This window comes from Anoplopoma fimbria, chromosome 5 (assembly GCF_027596085.1).
Source record: "Anoplopoma fimbria isolate UVic2021 breed Golden Eagle Sablefish chromosome 5, Afim_UVic_2022, whole genome shotgun sequence".
NCBI lineage: Eukaryota > Metazoa > Chordata > Actinopteri > Perciformes > Anoplopomatidae > Anoplopoma > Anoplopoma fimbria.
Window position 1 is genome coordinate 12,514,135 of NC_072453.1, and position 26,608 is coordinate 12,540,742.

General features: G+C 41.2%; 1 protein-coding gene across 2 annotated transcripts in view; it reads left to right on the forward strand.

Annotated features, from left to right (window-relative positions):
* Positions 1-26,608, forward strand: part of dock1 (dedicator of cytokinesis 1) — a 175,369-nt gene that overhangs the window by 39,569 nt on the left and 109,192 nt on the right. For both annotated transcript variants that reach the window (XM_054598615.1, XM_054598616.1), the window contains exons 16-25: positions 188-260; positions 3,662-3,765; positions 4,292-4,475; positions 10,102-10,199; positions 12,484-12,573; positions 13,688-13,788; positions 13,898-14,026; positions 16,031-16,139; positions 18,841-18,911; positions 22,357-22,463. In XM_054598615.1, coding sequence (XP_054454590.1) covers positions 188-260; positions 3,662-3,765; positions 4,292-4,475; positions 10,102-10,199; positions 12,484-12,573; positions 13,688-13,788; positions 13,898-14,026; positions 16,031-16,139; positions 18,841-18,911; positions 22,357-22,463 — 1,066 coding nt within the window. The remainder of the gene's footprint in view (positions 1-187; positions 261-3,661; positions 3,766-4,291; positions 4,476-10,101; positions 10,200-12,483; positions 12,574-13,687; positions 13,789-13,897; positions 14,027-16,030; positions 16,140-18,840; positions 18,912-22,356; positions 22,464-26,608) is intronic.

A 26,608-nucleotide genomic window follows, 5' to 3' on the forward strand; every position in this document is an offset into this window, starting at 1 on the left:
TCTCTGATTAGCTCTGTTAGCTGTTAGCTCCCTGTTGCAAACCATTCTATCTACCATTGGTTTCAATTCATTTCTATATAGTGTGAAAAATACCGAATTTTGCTCCAAGCATGTCCTGAATAACTTTGTGAGTGCGTGTTCATGGGTGTAGATGTCTCACACCGTCCCTTTCTGTCCTTTAACTCAGGTTGCTATCCCTATTGAGGACGTGAACCGGAGCCACTTGCGCTTCACCTTTCGCCACCGCTCATCACAGGACTGTGAGTACAAATGTCAGCGTTGGAATAATCAGTTCTGCCGATGACCAGCTGCACGATTGGCTGCTAATCTATCGGCAGCAAAAGAAATAATGGAAGATATCCAATCCGAGCAGATGTGTTGCAACGTGATAAATACTTTGAAGCTGACCCTTTGTCACATCCATCAGAGGTATTAGCATACCCCCTGCACAAAGCAGCATCATGAAGTGGCTTGTCAGAGACTCCAGCTGGGATGTGCAGAGAAATGCCTGAGGGGACCCGGTGGTTTATTGGGAGCAGTGTCTGGCTGAATGCAAACCAGTGTTATATCGCCTTCTGTTTTTTAACACCCTTTCTAATTTTGGGGGGGGGGTGTAGAGGGCAGGGAAGCCTGGTACTGGCAGCCCTGCCGTCCCATCTGCCTGCCACATGGCGAGGCCATCCCTCCAGCAGCCGGAGAGGTGCAGGGAAAAGGATTTCGGCGGGGTAATGGGAGCCCTGACAGGTGTATACATATTAAACAATCAGTTCATAGGGCGCGGAACGCAAAGCAGAATTGGTAGAATGTCAGCCGAATAAAGTACACCTTTCCCTTAGTAAAGCAATCTGCAGCTGTCGTCATCCTCCAGTTCCAAAATCCTTCAGCCCTGTTTGCTTCTCACCTACGTGCAGGTGGTTTGGAGGAACACGGCCAGGTCTCTGGCTTTATAATCCACTTGGAGAGCCTTCTTGTCATGCTTGGCACCTTGCTTCTGCAGAGACTAATGCTGTTACGAGGCATGCCTTTGAAACTCTGTGACTTGCTGTTATCATGCTGTAATGGTTGCTTTAGAAACTGGCTCACCTCGAGTGACTCCGGGACGGGAGGGGCATGCTGATGCTGCCAAACTTTTAACTTGTTGCTGCCAAATGACGATAGAGGGATATGTTGGAAACACGTATTCGCTGGATTATATGTATATATATATTTATATTTATATATATATTTATATTTATATATATATTTATATTTATATATATATATTTATATATATTTATATTTATATATATATTTATTTATATATATTTATTTATATATATTTATTTATATATATTTATATTATATATATATTTATATATATATATATTTTTATATATATATATATTTTTATATATATATATATTTATATATATATTTATATATTATATATTTATATATATATTTATATATATTTATATATTTATTTATATATATATATATATATATATATATATATTTATATATATATATATTTATATATATATATATATTTATATATATATTTATATATATATATTTTTATATATATATATTTATTTATATATATATATATTTATTTATATATTTATATATTATATATATATATTTATATATTATATATATATATATTTATATATATATATATATATTTATATATATATATTTATATATATATATATATATTTATATATATATATTTTGTATGTGGTGTATGCCTTGTATTTCCCTGTCAGTGAGTGTGTTTACACTTGTATCCCATCAAAGAGACACCTGGTCATTCATATCCCTCTGCACATCAATCTAACTTCCACGTTTCTGATTGGCTGCATCTGTGCAGGCTTCAAGCCACTTAGTTTTTTTCATGCACTGAGTTTCCTTTTTGGATTTTTGGTTGCCTGTAAATACTCCAGAATCTGTTTCCATTTTGATCACAAGAAATTGAAGACAACTGGCGCGATTCATCCTCCCCACCGCCATGTGTCATGCTTTCATATCGATGCGTTAATGGACGGTACCAAAACCAGAATACTTAGTTAAATGTAGGTTTCTGAAACTAGGATGTTTACACGTGCAAACACACGACGTGGATACAGCAAACCCTGACTTGCAGATATCAAAAGTACCTTAAATTGTATTTTCTGCATTCTCCTGTAAAGGCACTTTTTTAGGAATTAGGAAGGTAATAATCTCTCTACATGTGGAGAGTGTTTGGGGAAAGCAGATCAGAGATGGTCTGTCAAAGACGTCCTTCCTGTTGTCCTTCTCTGCCGCCATCTGCTCGTGTCCTTCCTGTTTCCTCCGCTGCTACCAGCTAGCACTGAACTTTATAGAGTGACAGAGCTGCTCATCAAGGCCACAACTAGAGTTCATGTGCTCCGTATCTCTCATTCCCCGTGGTTCAGAATCAGGCCAGTCATTACACCGTGCATCAGACTACCACTCCAGCATTGTCAGGCCTCATCAGGCTGATGACTGCCATCACAGATGCCGCCGTGGCTGGAAGAGATCATCGGCATCTTTTCACATCGGTCGCATCTGTCATTGTGCTAAAACCTGGTGAGCGTGGTGGAGGGGAGGCTTTAAAATCTGAAGTGATTGGCCACCTTAGAGGTGGGAGTCTGTAAAAGTTCCACACAAACTCGACTGGAAAAAAAAAAAAAAAAGGATCTGTCCTGAAATCGACCTTTTCTTTTTTCCCCTGCCCCAAAAATACAGAGTTTCTACTCTCTGTAGAAAGTCACTAATGCATTTTTCCTCAACTGGGTGGCACGTGTACAGTGTTTTTCTCTCCACTGGTTCCTCTCAAGCGAGCCCAGCAATTATTCACTGGCGAGGCTGCAGGCAGCAAACCAATGAGGGGATTTATGCAGATAGAATGCGTGAGATCCTTCGATGAATCACGTCCCCTCTTGCACGTAAATTCGAGCTTGTTGATCCACAATGATGATATATGTCGGCCTCTCCACTCGCTTGGTTACAGGACAAAGTCATAACTCTCGTGCCTTGTTTATGCAGCGCTTCCCCTCAACAAGCACACACACACCGTTGTGTGTGTGTGTGTGTGTGTGTGTGTGTGTGTGTGTGTGTGCACGCACACACACAACGAGCATCTTTTTTTCTTCTTCGCCCTAAAGGGATTACACATACTGTTCACCGCTGCTGCCCGGGGATCAAGTGCAAGTGTTTATTCATAAGCTAACAGGAAGTGGACACACAGGAGATCTTAATCTCAGACTTGTGGCTTCAATACCAGTAATAAAGCTTTTAGAGAAAAAATGTCCTTTCTTTTAAAATGAGCAAATATTCTTTTTTTAAAACACAAATGTTTGTGATCAACTCAATCTCTATTACGATTCCTCATATGCTGAATTTATCGGCTTGTAATTTGCATAATTTCTGTCATTGCTCTTAGCCTTGCACAAATCAAATTATCTGTTTCATTTGTCTGCGAGCTTATAAATGGTTTGTCGTAAAGTCAGCTTCGCAGCATGGTTTACCGCAATAGAGCCCGAACACATATGACCTGAGTTGGACTATTAGTTTGCAAATATTCACAAAAAGCAAAAGGTACACTTTTTTAAATCAACTGGGAAGTAACGTATCATCTCCTAAAATGTGTCTGTTTTCTGTCTTCCTCCTACAGCCAAAGACAAATCGGAGAAGATATTCGCTCTGTCTTTCGTGAAGTTGATGAGGTATGATGGGACGACTCTGAGGGACGGCGAGCACGATCTCATCGTGTACAAGGTAAGTGTGAAGCGACCCGTAACACAGTTTAGAAGTCAGCCTGTTGTGTTCTGGTATGTTCGCTACCGGCTGCCTATTGCATCTGCCGAGCCGGACCTCATGAACAAGTCTAAGAAAGGAGATGCACTTATGACTTCTGGTGACTAGTAGTTCTCTTGAATACCTATGTTGAATACACTTCCTGTAAGTCGCTTTGGATAAAAGCGTCTGCTAAATGACTGTAATGTAATGTAATGTCTAAAATTGGCCTGTCTCGTTAGTAGTTGCCTTCAAAATAGCTTCTCTGCCTTCTATGGAGAATTGTACAGTTGGAACGCATCCACCCCCTCAATAAAATGAAATTACTTTAATGTAGGAAAGGGACTGGGATTCTCCCAATTGGATTTTTCTTTGTTTTGCATTGCCATATTCAGTCAGAGTTGCTGTTTTTGCAAAAAACTCTCACATGCAACAGCTAGCAGTAAAACGTCATTGAAAGCATAAGACAAACATACAAAAAAACACTTGTCCTTTCCTGAACAACCAGGCAGAAGCAAAGAAGCTGGAGGACTCTTCTCTGTACCTGAGCCTTCCTGCCACAAAGCTGGAGCTGGAGGAGAAGGGCTACTCCACCACGGGGAAAAACAACCAGAACCTGGGCAACTGCTCCATCAGCAAGGACTCCTTCCAGATCTCCACCCTGGTCTGCTCCACCAAGCTCACACAGAACGGTAACGGCTTCTATGCTTCACTTTTGCATTTGCGACTTTTTCCACTTTATTTTTTTGGTTATCTTTCATTTTTTTTCTCAACAAAACTTGCCTTTCTGAAGCTGGAACTTACTTCTTCTTTACATTGTGGTTGACTAAAAGTGACACTGCCTCCTAGTGGACATGCACCCTTAATCTGTACAAGTTTAAAAGAAACACAAACGCGAACTTGTCCTTACAACACCTGTGAACATTTGCTGGAATACTAGTTTCTCTGGGCTGCAAATAAGCAGTTTTCATTTTCAAAGCTCCCACCGAAGAAGAACATTTTTTTTCAATGTATTTAAGCCAAGTAGACCCCTGGATTCTGAAACCAGTTTTGGGATAATCCATGCACACTAACCATATATCACTTAGAGTAGGACTCAGGGACCCCCGCCCTCCCTAACTCCTTCCACCTGGTCTTTACACGTGTCTACATGTTGGACGCTTGCACTCACCCAAATGGTTTCCCTTTCTGACCTACTTTCTCTTCCACAACTCCCTCCTATGAGTCAGTACCAGTCAGTCCATCTATGCTCTGTGTACTGCTGTCAGTCTGGCAGAGTAATTTCCCAGGGTGCTGCGAAGATCTCCACTTATGAAGCTAAGGAAATCCCCGTCTCTGCTCTGAGGCTAATGGATTTAGGATTGTGGCCTTTTTTTTTCCCCCAGCCTTTTATACATGTTTCAAAATCCCAACAGAGACTACTTGAAACCCTCTTACAATATGTTAGCATTTCCAGATTGTTTTAACATTGTCTAATGCTCTGATACTGTTACACTAAAAAGAATCCTCCTAAATGTCTGCATGGCCTTCCTCAGTGCTTGCTTCTTTCTTCCTCTTTTGGTATGCAGGAGTGAGTCAACATTTTAATTAGAGCCTAAATGAACGTTTCCTCATTCCTCTCAGTGTTTCTTTGGCCACAGCCTGAAAGAGAGCGAGAACGAGGAAGGGACAGATTCACCGCAGGCTAACTTTGACCCGAATTGAAATTAATTGTGTTGCTTGCCCAAAGCAAACAACCTGTTTGAATACGGAGTTCATGGCACCCATATGATTTTAATTCATGGTAACTCAAAGATCATTTTTTTTAAATAGTCAGACGAATAGTCAGCAAATTACTGTTTTGTGTGGCCGAGCTCTTTGCAGTCTTTTTGTGGTATCGGAGCGCTCACTGAATAATCCTTATATATATATATATATATATATATATATATATATCCTTTTTAAAAAGAAGCACTACAAAACCTATTTATCTTGTTCATGTGCGAAATATGATATAATCCTTTTGAATATTTAAAATTCTCCCTTCAGGAAAAGTAAGACGAGAGAAGATCAGCAACTGGTGGTTTATTAAATACACCAAAGTCGTCTCTCAAAGCGTTTCATATTATCAAAGGATAATCGCACATCATTACAACTTGACACCTGCCAAACCAAAATGAGCTAGGGAACGTGGAAACATCGCTTTAACGTTCAGACAGACTGTCCAAACCACTTTACCCATAAATGTCGGTCATAATCCCTCACTGTACGGAAAACTACGCATGCACATTACGGCAAACACAACAGGTCAAAGTAAATCCAGTTATTTAAACCGTTTAAAAGCTCTATGATCGTGTTTGATATCTGGTGTTTCTTGCTCCATTTGACTTTGTTTTTGCATTGTTGCCGACTTCCTAGATCTCAGCAATTAACTGTACTAGTGAGTACATCAGTGAACAAAGGCGCTGCATTGTTGGGTTTGCTAAAGTGCACATGATAGAATCAGTATCTGAGGTTATAAACTCCAGGTAATGTGATTTTACTGTCTGGACTGTCCTGCAGGTTTTGTGCCTCTTGCACTTATGGAACCATCTCAGCACCTCTTGTATTATTTTTTAAGAAAAAACTAAAAAACCTACACAGTTGTTGATCTTCTTGAAACACTGGATTTTCCCCTGACAGTGGCTTTAAGCAGGAGGAGCAGCTGTCTGCATCAATCTCCCTCAGTAGAGTTCTACTTCCCTCTACGAGCCACATAGTAATGCGCACGGCCTCATGTGACCTCGTGGAAAAAGAATCGTTGCTTTTCCAATAGACACTTGAACGGGAGAAAAAAGTCGATTTTCTTTTTTTCATTGTTGCAATTTCTCGACGTGGCCCAGATAAACATGCACAATAAATGCTCATAAAGCCACGGAAATTAGGTCACAGCAGACCCCAGAACAGGCCTTGGTTTAGATCCATTCAAGGGGGAGACTTTTGTTGCTGCGTATATTATGTTATATTGTGCGAAAGAGTGGGACTTTGTGTGTTGTTACAGCAGTGGTATCCTTGAGGGTTATTAAGTGTAGTCTGCAGTATAAGTTGTCATTTAAAGTGTGTGTGTGTGTGTGTGTGTGTGTGTGTGTGTGTGTGTGTGTGTGTGTGTGTGTGTGTGTGTGTGTGTGTGTGTGTGTGTGTGTGTGTGTGTGTGTGTGTGTGTGTGTGTGTGTGTGTGTGTGTGTGTGTGTGTGTGATGTCAGCAGCTACAGTTTCAGAAGCAGAAACTGGCCCCTCTGATTATAGTAGGAATAGGGAAGTCATGTCAGCAGCTCACACCCTTGTCTCAGTAGATGTTGAGTATTTAAAAGAAGAAGAAATCAATCACCATTTCCTCTCCCCATCGTCCACTTTGCATTTCCTTTTCTATTTCCTTACCCTTTTTTTTTTTTTCCCCCTGTGTGAGAGCGACGTGCAGCAGTGTGTGTCCTGGTGAGGAGATTCAGTCCGGTAGAGCGGCTCCTCTGCTGATATTTACCTGGCACTTTGTGGTGCTAATTTGCAAGGCACCAGTAGGTGCATGGGGATCAGGCCGCCTCGTCGGCACTGCACACTGAGTTTGATTAAATAGAGAGGTGTGTGTGTGTGTGTGTGTGTGTGTGTGTGTGTGTGTGTGTGTGTGTGTGTGTGTGTGTGTGTGTGTGTGTGTGTGTGTGTGTGTGTGTGTGTGTGTGTGTGTGTGTGTGTGTGTGTGTGTGTGTGTGTGTGTGTGTGTGTGAGAGAGAGTGTGTGTGTGTGTGTGTGTGTGTGAGTGTCTCCCACGGGATGTCATCCCACGCCAAAGCTCTAGGAAAAGGTTTGAGTTCTTTTTAATAAATCAATGCAGAGCCAATCTCTCTCTCCGACTGTGTCTGCCTGCTTTATTAAAACCTAGAGGCTCTTTCAAAACTCCCACCTAAACTCACTCACTCACTCACCTACTTTGTTTTCCTTCTATTCTAATTCATCATCTTCAATTTTAGACATCCCTTCTTATATTGACAATTCGAAAGGGTGATCGATGATTGTTTTTTGCTACGTGGATATAAAAGCAATTTTGACTGACTTTAACAGACTTAGGAATTTGAAATCCTTAATTACAAAACAGTTTGATCTCTGTTCTGCATAGGCCTGTTTCCTAAAAAAAGACTTTGCTCTGCACTGGTAAGAATAGTCACTGTTGTTATGGCTCTCATTTGGATTGCGATATGAAAGATACAATAACTATTTTAAAAACAGAACACCATGCTGTGATCGTTGCACAGAACACCAACATGTTGTTTTAAAAGCAATTTGAATAGATATTTTTAAAATGTTCACACTGTTTGATAAATGTGTGTTTGCCTGACTTTAACTGTATTGATTGCAACAAGCTTGTAGCCTGGACCTAGTTTGTCATTGACAAATAGGTGATAAACACTTCTAAACCCATTAATCCTGTTGAGCAACAATGCTCAACAGTCATGTTCTTGTTCCATTTTTCAAATGCGAAGATCTTTTCTCTGTAAATGAACCAGGTTGTTTTATGGGTGTTGATCGGACAATGGTTAATGGTAAATAGACTGAAGTTCTAGAGGCCTGTCCACTGAGACCATTGTTGTTCAGTGGCTAGCCCGAGGCACCATGCTATTAGTTTGACAGCTCTGTCTTCCTCCTGAACCACCGCCGACCCGAAATAAGCTGTTTGGGTTCCGTGTAAACTCAGATGTTTTGCTATTTACAGAACGGATAATGGGTGATTCACTGTATAAAGTAATCAACATAATCATCAATAATGAAAATAACAGCACCTTGAATGTGCCTTTGCAACACACTGCTTGCTTCGTACACATGACACCTCATCCCTGATCCCCACATCTGAGATGAAACACTCTTTTAATTAAGTTAGATTTATGCATGCGGTCCCCCGGCGCTGGGAGCTCTGTGTGAAGTGGCTGCTGGCTCGTCTCTTGGTATTTGCAGTGTGCTTCTCTAAACGGAGGCTGGAGGAGAAGCGGATATCTAATGGCCGCAGAGCTCGGAGTGGACGTTGCCCGGTGAAAGAAGAATTAACTTCCATTCCTATATAAGCTGGGAAAAATATTGTATTAAAGGAAAGTTTGAGGATAGAGAATTAATATTTATACTGTGTGAAGCGGCTCTTACAACACTGTGTTTAAAAACCATGCACTTTTAAACTTGGAACCAAATACAAGGCTGTAACAAGAACAAGCTATTAAGACTACTTAGTGGTCGCATTTGCTTGTTTAAAAAAATAAGCAAAAATGCTCTTGTCAGGCAAGGTGGACCGCAAACAAACATTTGCATGGCAATAGGAAGTATTTTGCATTTCAGTTGTGCAGTGACATCGTAACCTATTCTCCCAGAATTGATTACTCCACCAATCTCCATCTGCCAGCTTTGTAGCTTTTTTAATTCCGCTGCCTACAAAAACATCCATTCTCAAGCAAGATATTGTTTTTTGTCGCAGGCACTTCCATGGCCCACCCTGCCTCGCTGTCCCATGTGCTGCAGACAGTGTGGCCTCTAACAGCAGCGCCCCAGTGATTTATTCTCATTTCATTACATTTGTCTCTCTGAGGGGATTTAACCTGCGATTTTCAAAGGTATAACTCCTTGGGGAGGGGGGGGGTTATTGTCTTGTGACTGAACCCTGATAGGCTGTCAGGTTTGTAGATGATGGGCATACATCACTGTCTCGCCATGCTTGATTGGCTCTCCCAAAACCGATCAGGCATGGTGAGCAGAAAGAGGGAAAGTTTCTCTGAGTTTAGCTGCTTTTTCTATGCAGGCTTGGCTAATAAAGCATCACGAATTTCTCTTTTATCCTCACAGCTGGACTGGACTATTGCTGCGATTAGTTGATTATTCAATTACTGATTGTTTGTCTTTGAACTTCAGAAAAGATCTGACTGGTGTCCACGGGGCTGGTGTTTACTAACCCTTAACAAATGGACATTTTTATCCTCCCAATTTGATAATCTACCAAAGGTGGTCTGAACGAGTGCTCCCTTCAGCGTGATTAATTGCATCATGACTCATGCGCTTGTGACTAAATTCATTTTCCATGATTAAAGTAAGAGATCTAATAGAATGACTTGCGCAGCGTTAAGGAAATTCACTAACTGACTTGTGTGAAGGGGGAAACATTTGAAACAAATGGCCCCACAACACATTCAATTCAAATGTTTAACCTTAATTGTCATTTCTCGCTGCCTCTCCATCTCTCTTCACGCTGTATTACCATTGGCAGGAAGATCTTCACGCTGTGCTTTGTGGTAATGGCTTTTTTTTTTTTGTTTGCTTGTTTGTTTGTTCCAGTGGACTTACTTGGCCTGCTGAAGTGGCGCTCCAACACCAGCCTGCTGCAGCAGAACCTCCGGCAGCTGATGAAGGTGGAAGGCGGCGAGGTCGTCAAGGTCAGTGGGCGAAAGTCATCCTGCAATCTGCTGACGACACTGTCCTCTCTGTTTTAACGATGGGTATCGAATTTGGTGCATTCGAAGCTGGAAAACTAATGGTCTCAACTCTCCATCTTTCTTTAACTGTTGTACCCTTGAAAATGTACTTCCTCCTACCTGATTATCAAAACAAATAAAATATATACCTCAGCAGCTGGCAACATAAACAAGGCAGTCGCAGTCCTCCGTGTTCATGAAGGTTACAGCTTCCTGGCAGCAGTTTCACAAATGATTTCACTGCCTGTCGGAAGGGAACAGGTTGCTAAGGAGAGAAGGCACATAGCACCACATAGAGTGTAGTGAAGGGCAGGAGATGACCCGCTGTCAGAAGTATGCACAGGCGCTTAAAGTGCCCAGCGTGGGGCGGATGAATAAATCAGTCTCTAGATGAAGTTTAGCACAGGCCAGTAGGAGGCCTGGCAGATCGCAGCGTATCTGAGGAAGTCCTTCACCCAGACAGTTGTGATCCGACCAGATAGATGTGTCAACCACAGCTGGACCGGTTCATTAAACCACGGGGGTGTGATTATTATTACCAGCACATTAGCACTCAATCTCTCCAAAAGCGCTCAGAGGCTGCAATTTCACAACACTTTCAGCGTGGCATTTAAGAGACAATTTATCAACAGGGTATGCATTGCTATGGGCGTACGCTGTATATTAGATAATATTCATAAAGATTAGATCATAGATAAATCATGGGAGGGTTACCAGTTGTGTTTTTATCTTAAACAGGCCCTATTATGCTATTTTGCCGGGTGCATATTTTTTATCTCAAGTTACAGTTAAAACATGTTTACATGCGTTAATGCTCATAATCCGCCTTGTTTTTCTCATCCTGGCTGTCCTGCAGCACTTCTTCTCACCCTCTCTCTGAAACGCTCAGAAAAAAACTCTTCAGCTCCGTCTCTCTCTTTTGTTGTTTGAGGGCCAAAATAGCGGGAAGTAGTTTTACGTCACTTCTGTAACATTATGACCTCATAAAGTTATAGAAGTGAAGGAGATAATTCAATGGAGCCGTTTCAGGCAGCTCAGGAGCTTCTGAGGGGGAGGGTAACTCCTTTTAGGCGTGGACTACAGGTTTTATACTCTACGGACCTTTTACATGTACAAAAATATATATAACACACTAAAGGAGAGGGAAAAAGTGGCAAAGCATAATAGGGCCACTTTAATACCATTTTTTTTTTTATCGCCCTGATGTGTACTTTTATTGGGAGAACAGGTCACTCGTCTCTGTCACGCAGTCTGGCCTTCGTGAGATTGCATCGTGCTTTAAAGTCCTCACAGTGCGTGCTATGTTTGTTTCCTCGTTGATAGCACGATGAATCTCATCCATCTTGCGATGACAGATCATCCACAGTATGAAGGGATGGCTCCGTTTCCGACAATTTTACATCTGTTTTCACATTGCCTCACAATTGACTGAGTAAATGGAGCATGTTTCCCCAGAGAAGGAGGGTGTGTATAGTTAGTGTTTCCGGAGGTGCCGGCGACAGGGAAATTATTACTGTCTTCATAGAACTATATTGGCTCATGTTAACAGATGCGAAGGGCAGCGCGTGGCCTTGTAAGAGCACGAGTTCACATGCCACATGGTTCTAGTTAAGCTTTATGGGCTCACATTAAACATGTTTGCAATCATGATATTTAGGATGAGGACTTGAGATGAACTAAATATGCTTATTTATCATCTTTCAGAGGTTACAGAGTTTTTTTTGGTTTTTTTTTACAAAACAATTTTTTTGCAAAGAACATACAAGTTATTATTATTTCAGGGGATTTAGCATATTTTTGCCCTGTACAGTGTATCAGCATTAATACAATATTATTAGCTATAGTAGGTTAATGATTTTAACTGAATTGTTCAGATCTATAAGGATGCATTTTTTCACCAAACATCGTTAAAGCCCCTGTTTTCTGCTTCAACTCTCTGTCCAAAATATTGTAAACATCCCGCTTAGGTCCTTGTTTTTGACTGTTAGCATTTATTTCCTTGTCTCTTACTCAGCTATTTGGGTTTCAACTTCTTGTTCCTGTTGATACAACATGTACCTCACTGGGCCTGAGCTCATTTATCACCTTAAATGTTCTCCCTAACAGAGAGAAGCGATTGTGACTCACTTTAATTTGAGAGAGCAGTGAAAGCAGTTCTGGTGTTTTGCAATAAAACTGTGATTTTCCATGTCCGCGTTTTGTTGTTGTGCCTGCCATAACACGCTTTGTGCATCTGTCATTCTAGTTCCTGCAAGACACTCTGGATGCTCTCTTCAACATCATGATGGAGAACTCTGACAGTGACACTTTTGATACTTTGGTGTTCGATGCCTTGGTAAGCAAAGAAGCAGACAGACACAGCGGAGCAGAATTCATACCAGGGGTGGTTTCTTGTCAGTGGGAACAAACACTTAGACGCATTCCCAGCTCAGATGCAAATATAGCATGTTGTCAAATCTTTCATATGCTAAACACCTCTCTTGACAGGCAGCTTTGCTCTGCGTGTTGGCCCTCTTGATTTCTCAAAAAAACAAAACAGTTTGTGTACAAAATCAGTTTCCTGTTTTAGGCTGTAGCTCTAAACCACAAGGGTAACAAATCCATTTGTTTTTGTTTTGGGAAAGGACTGTAAAACAAAATATGATAAGAACAATTTAACAGTCTTTTTTTAGGCTGTGTGTTTGAACATGATTTACTTGTGCCGCCAAGGGTAATTTTTGACCACATGTTATTAATGTGCGGAGAAAAAAAGGGACAGGATGTGCTTACAAAGTATGCAGAGTACACACCTTAGCTCCAGACAAGAATGCGGTGTGTGTGCCAGGAGCGCGCCTCGCAGTAAAATGACTCAACTGGGACACCTACCTGCATTTCTGTTTACACAACATGGCAGCTTAAAACTGTTGAAGTTTCCACAGTTTTAAGTTTACTCTCTCAAACACCAAAGTCAGTACTTTAACCTCAGCCATGGTCTCATCTTACATCCCATGTGCAAGAATACAGAGCTAAAACAATCGAAAATCTTTTATATTTCAGCTCACACATTGTTCCCTATTGTTTGTAAATCATTTCATGTGGTATCAGTGCTGCATTATTCTGCATGAATTTGTAGCACCAGGGTAGCATTTTGTTCATGTTTGTTAAACATTAAAGGTCTCATTTTGCTGCATAATCATGCACAAAAAAAGGCCAAAAGAAATTAGCTTTTTCCATGTGTTAAACCAGTTCCTATCTACAATGTTATCGCCTAACATTGTTGGGAACGTCTTAAAATATATGTTTTAGCTGTCCAAGAAGGAGGTAAAGATTATCCGCAGACTCATGAATCGAGAGAAAAGCTTGTTTAATTTCCCAATCACAGCATGTTGAGTAGACGGGCAGTATTTCCTGCTTTCCATTATGAGCGATCTGGTTTACGTTTTAATGGATACGTCTCTGTTCTCTGACAGGTGTTCATAATTGGGCTTATCGCTGACAGAAAGTTCCAGCACTTCAACCCGGTTCTGGAGACCTACATCCGGAAGCATTTCAGCGCCACGCTGGCATACACGTGAGTTATTTACCCTCTGCACAAATAGACAAAGGACATTTAAAGTGTTTAATTCTATCCAATATTGTGAATAGCAGATTTAACAGTCTCTTTATTATTGTGTTTGAAGGAAGTTGACCAAAGTTCTGAAGAACTATGTGGACAACGCTGAGAAGCTGACGGAGCAGCTGCTGAAGGCCATGAAGGCTCTGGAGTACATCTTCAAGTTTATCGTCCGCTCCAGAGTCCTCTTTAACCAGTAGGTCCTGATGCACCTCATTATGTGTACATACTGTGATACGCGGCGACAATGTGGATACGTATATTTTCATATTTCATTTAGAGTGCACGTGTATATGTATGAACACATGCATGCAGACATTACTTGTTTTATACTGATCCTTTCAAAACACAGTTACAAAGGGCTTTACAATAAAACCAGAACATATTTAAAAGACAATGAAATTAACTAAAATCAAAATACTCATCGCACAGATAGTTAAACGAACTAAATAGTCATCAAACAAAAATAAAATCACAGAAAAGCAATTCTAAAAAAAATTATTAATAGTTATAATTTTTTTATTTTTTTTATCGCTGTAGTTCTTCCTTGAACTTTGGTTTCGGCGTTATTTCATAACACAAAACTCAGTATTGTGTGCAGCGTTGATTGTGCTCTCCACGGTGCGTCACTGCTGTGGAGCGAGGCTGAAACAGGTAAAAGTGAACGGTCTAAATGGTGAGGTGGTGATTTATAATGGATGTGTTTATAATTGGCTGTGGAGATGTTGAACGGATGATAATGTTGCAGAGCCGCTGAATGAGGCTGAGGGGGCTGATGTATGATCCCGGTCTAATTGGGTGTGCAGAGTTTGATTGGTTTTTCCGTCCGATGTCTAGAGGACGCGTCGTCCTTTTGCCTCACACATCACACTCCAGCAATGCCGCTCTTCTCTTGTAGGGCCGTCCATGGTCACAGTGTCTGACAGCCAAACGGCAACCTTACAGAGGGCTTCCTGTCTTGTGTATTGTCGTTGATGAAGTGCCTCCTTTTGGTTGGTTGCCGGTATCCGCTCTGTTGGGCCTTTGGCAACATTGTTATTGAGTTAGAAACTCTTCCTAAGTCTTAAGCTGTGTTTGTTAAAGCCCGTCATGCAGCTCTGACTAGAAGCTGGCTACTTTTGGCTCGTGTTTCTTGGCTTTTCATTCGTGGACCCGTTGAATATTTCCATGAAATGTCAGAGGAGATCCTCTCATCACACCCTCCCTCCCCCCGTGCCATGTGAGTGGTGTGGCTATGAGGAGCTCAACTTTGCTCCTTGGTGCTGCAGGTGAGAAGCAGCTTTAAGTAATTGTTGTTGTGGGAGCCCAGGACGGATGCCTCTAATCCTATGAATTCTGTAAGCCCTCAACAGTGACGATCCTGGGCCATGTAATACCTGCAGCCTCATGAGAGATTGCGGCAACACAGAAACCAACCTCTCTGGAAGAAAGCCAGAGAAATCTAATGCGGGGGGAGAAATCCGAACACTTCACACCTCTTTGACCTGCCCCCCCTTTTCTGCTTCAGTGTGTGTTTTAGAAAACATTTTAAATTTCTCTCCCAAATCCTAATTTTTAAATGTATTAAATCTGAGTGGTTGATGAACTAGATGACATTGCATGGAGCACCACGTGCCTCACTTACCAGTTAACTTACCAGTTAATACCCAGTTTGGGGAGATTTTTGGGCTCTCCAAGTGGGATAAAACGCATTTGCATTTTTTGGGGGGGGATTACGGAGGAAGCCCTGCTTTGTGTCCCCGTGCACTAATTTCCTGCATTTGTCCTGTGATCGCTGGGTTTTGGTGGCTGCAATCGCTGCGCAGCATTCGCTCCACAAAACCAAACTGGCAGTAGACTTTGCTCCTCATGTTTAGAAAGTAAACATCCCATAAACCTAACGTGACATTTTTTCTTTTCTGTTCCTGGAATAGTATTCGAATGAGAGTCGTTAGCATAGGTCATTAATATTTCAGATGTTTTTGTTTCCACATGACAGCAGGCAGGTGCTTCAGGGTCTTGTCATGTTGGTTTTTTTTTAAATGCTAATCCGTCCGGAAGCGAGAGTGATGTCTGTGGCTCTGATCCAATAATATTAACATCGATAACACACACACGGGCCATTCTGCTGGCTGCTTTTAATGATTTAACGGGGGGGAGGAAACAAACAACAGCCTTGTGATCATCTGCCAATGTAATTCTCTACTTCATCTCATCCCAGGCTCTACGAGAACAAAGGAGAGGCCGACTTCATGGAGTCCTTGAGGAACCTTTTCACATCCTTCAATGACATGATGAACAGTAATTCCGAGAACACTGGCATGGTGAAGGTAGGCCGACTATCACGCCATTCAAACTGCATGCTGTCGCTCCAACTTGGTGCCAAGAAATAGCTGCTGCGTGAATAGTAAACAACTGCTGCCGAGTGAATAATACAGATGAATCTGCTGTGATTTGCCTTCCATGGCATGCTCTTTAATTGGAGATTCATCTGTCTAGATATAGAATAATAATACAGCAGCTTATGAAACATTGATGGTTCTGTATTATCTGTTGTCTTCACCTTTGTCACTTCTCTTTGTAGAGATTTTCCCGAGCTTTACTCTCATTTTCTCTCTGTGTGACATTGTTAGGGCTGCACATAAAATCAAACAAGGTTTATTATAGAGCATCTTAAAAAGGGTGCTTTAAGGAATCGTTCAATATTTTGGGATATACGCTCATTTACTTCAGAGTTAGTTGGAGTAGAGCGACACCACTTCCATGAATGTAAAATATACATGAAGATGCAGCCAACTGGCTTATTTTAGCATGAATGCCAACCTAGCTGTCCAATAGCAACAGAATCTGCCCACCAGCCAATCTGAAGCTCATTAGTGTTTCACATTATACCCTTGGCCAGGGTAGCTTTTTCCAGTCTTTATGCTAAGCTAAGCTAAATTCTTACAGTATTCACCCTATAGATGTGAGAGTTGTATCGATCTTCTCATCCAGCTCTCGCCAAGAAAATCAGTAAGTGTATTTCCCAAAATATTAAACTATACTTAACAGATTAGGGCTCAATCTGGAACCTCAATCATTTTAAGGTACGGTCCGAAATGCATCTGCAGCAACAAAAATCCCAAACTGCTTTTTCGTGCGGCCCTAGTCGTTCACATGTTTCTCGCATCCACACATTCTGTATGTTTGTTCTGTGTTTCTGTTTCTCTTCTCTCTCTATATATATGTGTGTTTGTGTTTGTCCCCTCTCTCCGTCTCACTCTGACCCTGACTGTCCTGTCGCCCGGGGCTCCTCTGGCCTTCCGCTCTTTAGCTGCTCCTTAAGGTATTTATTTCACTGCCCTGCTCCTTGAGCCTTTCAGCTCTTTTTCATTGTTATTGCAGGTGCACTCCAAAAACCCGCTGATGTGCACGCTACACACACACCTATGCTTTTAAGAGATAACATAATCACAGTGTACATGCACCCTGGCACACCTACAGTAGATCCATGTGCACGCTCAACCATGGGAGAAGCTCAGGAGTCAATTAGGAGTCAGTTGCTGTGTAATTGGGTGAGATATTAGCTTTACTGTCAGTAAATTAAAAACTGATCTTGAGGAACGGCCACGAAAGCGAGGAATGCCGGTTTCTTCCCGAGTCCGCCCTCGTGAAAGCGCTGTGACAGGTGGAAGCTAATGAGCAGTCCCATCATACCTCAAGTCTGAATCCTGATGAACATCTGGACAGACCGTCACATACTCGGGAGAAAGAGTTCTGAGACACACACCCACACACACATTCACACAGACTAATGCATGCTCCTGGTGAGTGTGAGGTGCACACAGGAAGAGGAGCAGGAGACACAACTCCTCCGAGAATAGCTGTGACACTTCGCTCAACACATCCCTGCACAACAGGTGGGAGTTAAGTTGTTGCTGAGAACAAAGTGGGGCAAAAAATAAAATAAAAAAGGCTTCTTCAAGGTGTCGTTGAGCAAAACCAGGGTTGTTAACTGAATCAAAGTGACGCAGCACCTTTTTGAAATCCCAAGTTTCAGTCTCCCAAACTCTTTCTGTCTGCAGAGAGAGGTGGAGGTGTTTGATATGCACACGCACTATAAAAATATCTATTTAGATGAGAGAAGATTATTTTTGGTGGGAGGTCGTGACTGGAGCCATTTTTGAAAAAGATCAAACTTTTAGACACTGCACAGATATCTGTTCTTCAGTAAATATAACGACTCTGAAGTCAGCAACAAAGTGTTTGCTCGCTTACCAAACCTCTTTTTGAACACCGCTAATTAACTTTCACGCTTTTTCAGAAATAAACCTCGTGCAAAAATAGCGCTGGAAGTCCAGTGTGCAGCATCTGTATAGCTAATCACCCTCTGTGAGTCAGAGCGACGCTGCTGCTTGTTTGCACAGATGCTGTATAAACACTCCAACCCCACCTCCGCCCCGCATTTAGCAGCAGGCAGTTAGAGAGGGAAGTTTCAGTTTGCTTAATCATTCCTATTATTAATGGATGATTCTGTAATTAGCCACAGGGGGTACGCACTTTATGTTTTTATTGTAGTATTGATGGGCAAATGTAGATCATATCCAAATGTATCTATCAAAGTATCATTACAGAGGTATCGGAGATGGATTCCAGATTATTTATAACAAGTCATAACCCCACCCACTGCCCTAAAATAAAGTAAGATGCAGTAGGAAGGAGTATAAGAGTATCATTCAAACACTTGGTGGAAATATTCCAGCACAAGCATTTTGCTCATCAAAACCAATATTATTCTTGGTCCTCAACGCATTAATTGTTGTAGTTTATGGCTGACAGGAGGCGAAATGTGTACTACAGCATGTACGCTACTGAGAACACACTGTTTTCATTCGTTAGACAGAAAAGGAGGACACAGAATCACACACATTTACACTTAACTGTTTATTATAACGTGGGATGGAGTAGCCTACGAAATCTAATACAAAACCAAAACGAATTCACTTCAAGCTGAACATTTCTGAAAGATTTCCTTTTCTTTTTCTTTTTAAGGGTGCTGCACTGAAGTACGTTCCCACCATCGTCAATGACGTCAAGCTGGTCTTTGATCCAAAGGAACTAAGGTAATTTCCCGTGATCCATCGCATTTTTTTAATGCTCTGTTGTTGTTGTTGTTATAATAACTCCTCCAGTACACGATTATATATGAGGGGAAAGTATTCAGTGGTAGAGGCAATTCATGTGCTTTTCTTTTACAACACCGTACTGTATTTTGCATCTTCCTGTGAGTTTGTCAAACTGACAGGTTGTTGCTGAGGGAGCACCACGGCAGCACATAACAACGTTCCAAAGACTTAAATGTTGTTTTGCTGGAGAATGGGAGGTGAAATCTTAATTGCTTGTGTTTTTTGGAAGCGCTCGCTTGAATTAAAATTTCATGTTGAGATGAATCCCTAACAAGCTGCTGTAAAGGACTGAGGAGCGCTGTTTACTTTCTCTCTCTACCTGAGGCTGTTTTTATTCAACAACCCAACACTCTGTAGCTGTACTGTGATCAGGTTGCCTTGGAAACCCACCGACAGCTCCACTGAAGTGACCATTACAGTTGCTGTTGTCTACAGTCAAAGTCACCCGCCACAGCTTAATGCTCGTCTTAGTAATAAAGGACTTCTGACGTAGCACTAGCTGCTGTTACTATATAAATATTAATAACTACTAAAGAAAACCTGCTAATTTCTATACTATTTCTGACATTATTGAAATTAATGGACTGTAAATTTCAAATGGCCCATTTTCAAATATTTTAGTGTTGCAAAAATGAGAGGACGTTGCGTTTGTGATGAATGCCTCGTGGGTGTGCCCTTGATTTTTCTGCCACATTTGAATATCTTTGATCCGTTATGCTAGAAGGAGACAGCCCCAAAACCCAGTAGAATAGCCTCATTTATGGAGCTTCATATTATCAAATGTATGAAGAAAGCTTATCTAATGTATTCAGCAAAACAAGTTTTCAACTGCAAATAAGTCTTTAAAAACACACATTCACTTTGGTCAAACAATTTGTTAAATGTAAGTATTAAGTCGAGACAAATATATTCATATATGTTAATATTTAGTTCTGATTGCCTCATATTGAAATATCCTGTACACAGACGGTTACATCATTAGGAAGGACACATTTGGAAAATCAGCTGGTTGCTTTTGACCAGGCTGAAAACTAAACTTCTCTTTTCCTAATGATGGCATATTTATTTAGCTTGTAGTCAGAAGAGGAGTTGAATTAAAAGGAAGTTTATGAAAAGTGGCAAACTTTCTACTCTTTCATTAAAACTATGTCATCAAAAGCTTTACATGTTCAATCAAAAAAGGGAGCAAACAATAGATGAAATGAGTTCACCGTATGAAATAAAACCAAAAAGTAAAAATGAATGCAGCTAAGGCCATATATTTGATGATCGAGGCGGTTGTTTGTTTACACCATCATATACTTACTAAATAAAGATGAGAGAAGATGCTGAGAGCATTTGTCCACCTCCGCGTAATCAAACTTCTACTGGGAACCTTGCATTCTTTCACATTCTTTCAACAAATATTTAACCATCTGAACCTCTTCTCTATTTTTAATTCAACTAGCACAAGTGGTGCTACTACATGAAGGTATTTTCCCAAGACCTTGAAATGTGCTTTGCCTGTTCATTTGCAAGCGCTCAGCGAGGAACCCCTTTTCATTTGCCCACGTCCAGCACCTGGGCAGCAGCCGTTCTCACAGCACATTCTGGGCCACACAGGAGGACTGCCAATCTCTGGCCCCGGCCTCGGCTCCACTCCAGCGCTATCGCAGCCACAGACTGAAGTCTTTTTGTCAAAAGGTGGAAGATAGTCTTTCAGCCCGTCCATTCTGTCGACCAAGCTCCATTCAGCTCTCAAAGCTTTCCCCAAGTGATTTTTTTTTTTTTCCCCACCTTCCTTCTCGATTCAATTCAGTCTGGTCCTTTTCAGAGTCTGACACTGATTCTGTCTCATTTCAGACCAAAACACACTGTTCACTCTTAATTGTGTCATTCATAATGAGGCGCACAAAATTTGGGGGATTTGTAAGATAATTGAATGATGACTTTGAATGACTTTTCCCCTCTATACTGTGCTTTCAAATGAACCACATGCTATGCAGCTACATGGTTAAGAGCAGCAATTGGCAAAACACACAAACTGTCCCATGTGTGGGGTTGGAGAGACAGTTCGGACTGCTATCAGAAAATGTTGATTGTATTATTGGGTCACACTTGACCTGATTGTAGGGCTGCACAATTATTATAAATATGAATCATAATCACGGTTTGGGCTTCTCACAGTACGTCTGCGACAGCCACATGATCAACTGTGATATTGACCTTTTAAAACGACAGAAAGCAGACGGGCAAAATTAAAATGCACCTTATTTTGAATTTAATATTGATGCAAAGATTTGTTAATTAGCAGGAATGTAACGCAACGTTGATTAATTTGGCGTGAAAAGTTTTGCTGCTATATTATTTTCCCTCTGGGATGCACTATGAATAAGACGTAGATTTGTACATAAGCAGGAATGTAGCGCATTGTTGTTCCCAGAATAAATACATTATGGTGAGAAATAATCAGGATCTCAGTATTGAACGAAATAATCGTGATCATTTTGGCCATCACCATGCATCCCTTCCTGGTTTTTAACAAGCACAATGCTCCACGCTCTGCTATCTTTCCTTTAGCTGTAAAGGAAACAAAAGAAGAAAAGCTTTTGAGGCTGAACTGGAGGCGACTAAATTGAAACCTTGGGGGCGTGGGGGTGTTTCATCCCCTGCCAGAACCTTTTTTTTTTTTTTTTTCTTTTTGAGCCTCAGCTTGCCAGCATAACAAGCACCTGGCCTTCTTCATTGAGGAGAAAAATGTCAGCTTTAGGTGATGTGTGGATGCAGATTTATCTCTCAGCCTCTGAATCGTTGAAAGCCCATAGTGTATGATCTTGCTGAGCTATGCTGTTGGTTGTCTTAACAAAAAGAAAAAGGACTAAAATATTCCGTTCAGAATAGTATGCATTGGTATACAAGGCTTTTTAAAACGGGCAGATGCTTTGTGAGACAGAAGAGCAACATTTAAAGTCTACGGAAGCCACTGGTGGTGAAGGTTGCACACTTATTTGGGCTAAATTCATTATAATACAATTATTTTAGTAATATTTATGACAATTTATTTTTACATTAACATTTAAACGAATTCTAACATACGCCCTGCAGTACTCCAAAGTACCCTCATTTGAGAAATACTGCTTTTATACAATCAGAGATATCTCCTGTACCAAGCTGTTCTCAGAGTTCATCCCAGGTCTATTGTCTCACAGAATATATTGTCATATCCTCCCAACCCTAGCCAGAATATCTGAAAAGTCCCTGTGTGAATGTGCTGGGCCTTTTTTTTTTTTTTTTTTAATTGCGTTTTTTGGATGATTGCTCGTGATGGGAAGCAGTCAGCCAGCTCAAGATGCCTGATCAGTCTGACCTTTTTGTCTTTATTGTCCCCCTTCTGTCTCCGTAGCAAGCTGTTCACCGAATTCATCCTAAAGGTTCCTCTGGGTCGCCTGGTGAAACAGAAGCTAGACTGTCTGATTGACATCGTCCACAGCGATCTCTTCACTCATCACGGTGAGAACACGCACACACACACACACACACACACACACACACACACACACACACACACACACACACACACACACACACACACACACACACACACACAGACTGTACTCACTGTTCTTCAGTGCGTTCACCTTCACTCACGGAGCAGTAATGTAGGCAATCACACACACCACCTGCCTCCTCCTGCTAGCTCTATTTTGAGCCTCCTCTAAAGGTCACCAGTGAGGCGTCGTGGAAATCCCTCTTGTGATCAAAGAGAGTTAAGTGATCTCATTGCTAAAATCACCAGGACTGTTCTGTATCAGGAAGTCTGTTTTCACATCTACCAAGTCTTCAAGTCTCAGCCTCTGAGATAGCTATGTTTCAATACAATTTTTTCCTTCCCAATTCCGATACCTGAACTTACTAAAAAACGATCTGACACAAATCTTTCAAGAACAAAAAAATTTAAACCGTTTCCTCTCTATTATCTATATTATATTGCTGTGAATACATCTCTTTAGAAAACAACTTTATTTATTTAAGTTTCTCTCCTAAAACTACATTTTACAACATCACATTGGAACACATCATGATAACGTTATAATTTCAATTTAGCCAATACATATTTTTGCTGAATGGAGTTTGAATGCATCATAATGTAAATCAATCTAACCGCTGTTAGGTCTGTTATTAAGTTAGCTGGTGGGACTGCGCTGCCCACCAGCTAACAGGAATTCCTCCTGCCGATTTCAACATGGGCTCCTTATTTACATTGTAGCATTATTGGGGTAAAAAAAATTTGGTACTCAAGAGTGTTTAACTGTAGCTGTGTAGTAGCAATTTGCACATGCACAGTACATATAAGGGAGGATGCATAGATCAGGAAGGGAGTGTCACAGGTTGCTGTTGTTCCTGTGTAACATAAATTAGCTCATAAATTATAAAATAACAGGATATTGGATTAGTGCATAGACTTGCATACTCGCTGATACCCATCCAGTGTTTTAGGCTGTATCAGAGGCATTTCTGATACTGATATTGGTATTGGAGCAACCCTACTTTTTCATCCTTTTTCTTTAAATTGTGTTTATGAGGTCAAATATGTTCTCATTTCCTTTTCCTAGTCGCACCCCAACAAGGCTCCAATATCCTACACATTCACACTTTTATAGCCCACCTGAGCACCATACTAGTCTGTCCATGTTGCAGTGATGTCAAATATGACGGGCAGGCATGTAGAGCTGCTTAATGAGAATCTGGTCCGCTCTCTGCAGCGCTGCTAGCCGGCGGCGTCCTGCAGCCTGTGAATCCTGCTGCATTAGAGGGCTAATCATTTTGCTCGAGGCAGCAGTCCTCTTAGGCCCATGTTAGGTTAGGTCCTGATTTAGAGACAAACATGCTCACACACACATACTGTAGAGTGATGGTAAATGACATGCAAAGTTCTCAACCCAATGAAATGGCAAACCGTGATACAATGTGGCTGGCGGGGAGAACACGTGCCTCAGAGCGGTGGGCTGACGTAAAAAGAAGTGGACAACAATTATCCACTTCCACTGCTGCTCTCCACCTCTGTTATGAGCACATGTTCAGTTCAGCATGGATGTACAGAGGAGACATGATGAAATGGCATTTGGACCAATGAATAATCTAGTTTGATGTTGAATATAACCGTGTAAATGTCTCTGCCTTAAATACTCTGGCATCTTAAGAGAGTCCGATTGGTGGTTTAGTGAGAAACTATTGAGGGCGATGCTCAGTGTGTCATGCTCCGGTCATTACTATTGATCTGTTGGTGTAGTGGTGGAGAGCCGAGCCTTCCCGGTGCTTGTGAACGGCCTGCCGATCAGCTGGAGGACTCGCTGCTGTGATGTAGATACAGGCTCTCCCGCCGCTAAGGTTCTCACAACAGCTCCACATACTGATGCTTTGAACATCTCCAGCAGCCCGTTAAGCAAATGCATGTTTTTAAACCAGTGATGGAGAAGGCTGAACTGTGAAGTAAAATTGTCTTTTCCACATCGGTGTCAAGCTGAGCTCCACTTTGGAGATGTTTTTTTATTGCTGTTAATGACCGGCGGCGATGAGCAAATGGGTCAGCCAGGCACTTTTTTTTAAAGGTGGTCTAATCAGCTGTAGTTGTTAGATGCATCCTGATCCCCAGGAGGTCCCTGAAAGGTCCCCCTCACCAGCCAATCCCTGATTTAAATTAACTGGAATACTTTGAGCAAGTGAACACCCAGCAAGAGGCATCTACCGAGATACTCAACGTAGAGTTTTTTTTTTTAGCTCATCAATATGCATTGAATGTGTTCACTGTTGAAGTGTGTTTTTTTTTCTCTTCCTGTAGGCTGCACAGCGATTAACATATTAACAATTTTCGCGTAAAAGCACGTCTTAAATGAGTATTTTTCGGTCCCCGATGGGCTTATTTCTGCTCAAAATGACGCCTTTTAGACAATAAGACGACATCCCTTTCTCCACGGGTCTCATGTTTATGTTTGAAATTGAAATGCTGCGAGTTGAATGTGATTGGTATGCATACGCAATTCCCCGCTGCAGATGGGAAAACTTAATGAACTCAGAAAAGATGGGAGTTTTTTCGTGTCGTTTTGGAGGCACACCGTCGTGTCACCTTCACTGTTTATGATGTAAAAAAAAAAAGGGAGAGAGAGCGGGAATGGGAGCAGAAATCACTCGTAAATGGGGCTCATTGGAAGAGAACAAATATTCCGGCTGCTCTCCTGGTCTGTGTTAAAAGGGGGAAATCACTGTAGCGTCCGAAATCTGTTTGCGCTGGAAGTTTGGGGAGAGCGCTCATGGCCTAGCTTGATAGTTCCACTCTGCTTGTCCCGCTCACGCCCTGCTGCTAGCCCCTGTGTGTGTTTGTGTGTGAGTGTGCATTTATATGTATGCTCACAGGTGTCCATTTAGTGTATTTTGAGTTTGAAGGAGGCATGAATAGAGGGGGGGGCACTGAAAAAACAAGGTTTCAAACCCTGGAAGATTATGAAGCACATGCGCACATAACCTTTTTTACTTATCTAATATTGTTTACTGTTTTTTTTTTTTTTTACTTATTTACTTAATTATAATACTTGTTTTTTTACTATGTCTCTTGTTTGCACTATCCTCTCTGCTGCTGTAATCCTGCAAATTTCCCCACTGCGGGACTAATAAAGGATTATCTTATCTTATCTTATCTTATATACATAAAAAAACCACACTTTTTTTAGGTGAGTATCTTGTTGCTCTGTCCCACAGCACCAAGCACAAGCTAAACATCCAGAACATTTATTTTGAGGTATTTACCGGTGGAAGTTTTTTTGTGAATGATATCTGCATTGTAGAGCAGCCTGTCCACAACACTGCCATCAGACATCAGAAACAATTCACTTATGATTTGTCTTTTCAGATTTCTCACATGTACAGTCAAAGCCTTTGTCCATGCTCTAAACTCTGTCGAAGCATGATTGGGTTGAGCCACTGAGGAGGACAATGTTAATCCAAATGAGGCCGTAGGGGCGGCAGAATGGACAGGTCCAATACTTTGGTCCAAAGTGAAATATCTTGTCAACCATTTTATAGATCCAAATTAGACTGACTTACTTTGGTGATCCTGAGTGCTTTGATCTAGCATCACCAATAGGACTAGATCTCCACTGTGAGAGGTGATGGTTGGATTTCCATGTAGTTAGTGGTTGATAATAACGATAATTAAGGCATTAGGAGGCATATTCTTGATTCATTTTGTTTTACCTCCTGCCCTGTAGCAACACACCCTAGTCAGGTTGTCTCTTACACAAGAACGCCATGACATTTGTTGAGCAAAATCAGTCCTTTTTGATTTAGGTGTCCGCTCAACCCTTATATTTTATGACACCCATTTGCCATGTATATAATATGTCTCACAATGTTATAGCTGTATTAATTGAGAGAGAAATGTAATGGTTCTCAGTGGGAAAGCATTATGTATTTTGGTTGTTGTTTCCTCAACCATTGCACCGGCCTTGGGGTTAGAAAATGAGGAATAACTTCATGCAAATGTTGGCAACTTACATGATCATTAGAGGATAAACAACTTCTCTTTGGCGCCACCTTTAGCTCAAACTTGACATGTTTCTCCCCACAGTTTTCAAGAATATAAAAATTGCAGTTTTCTATCC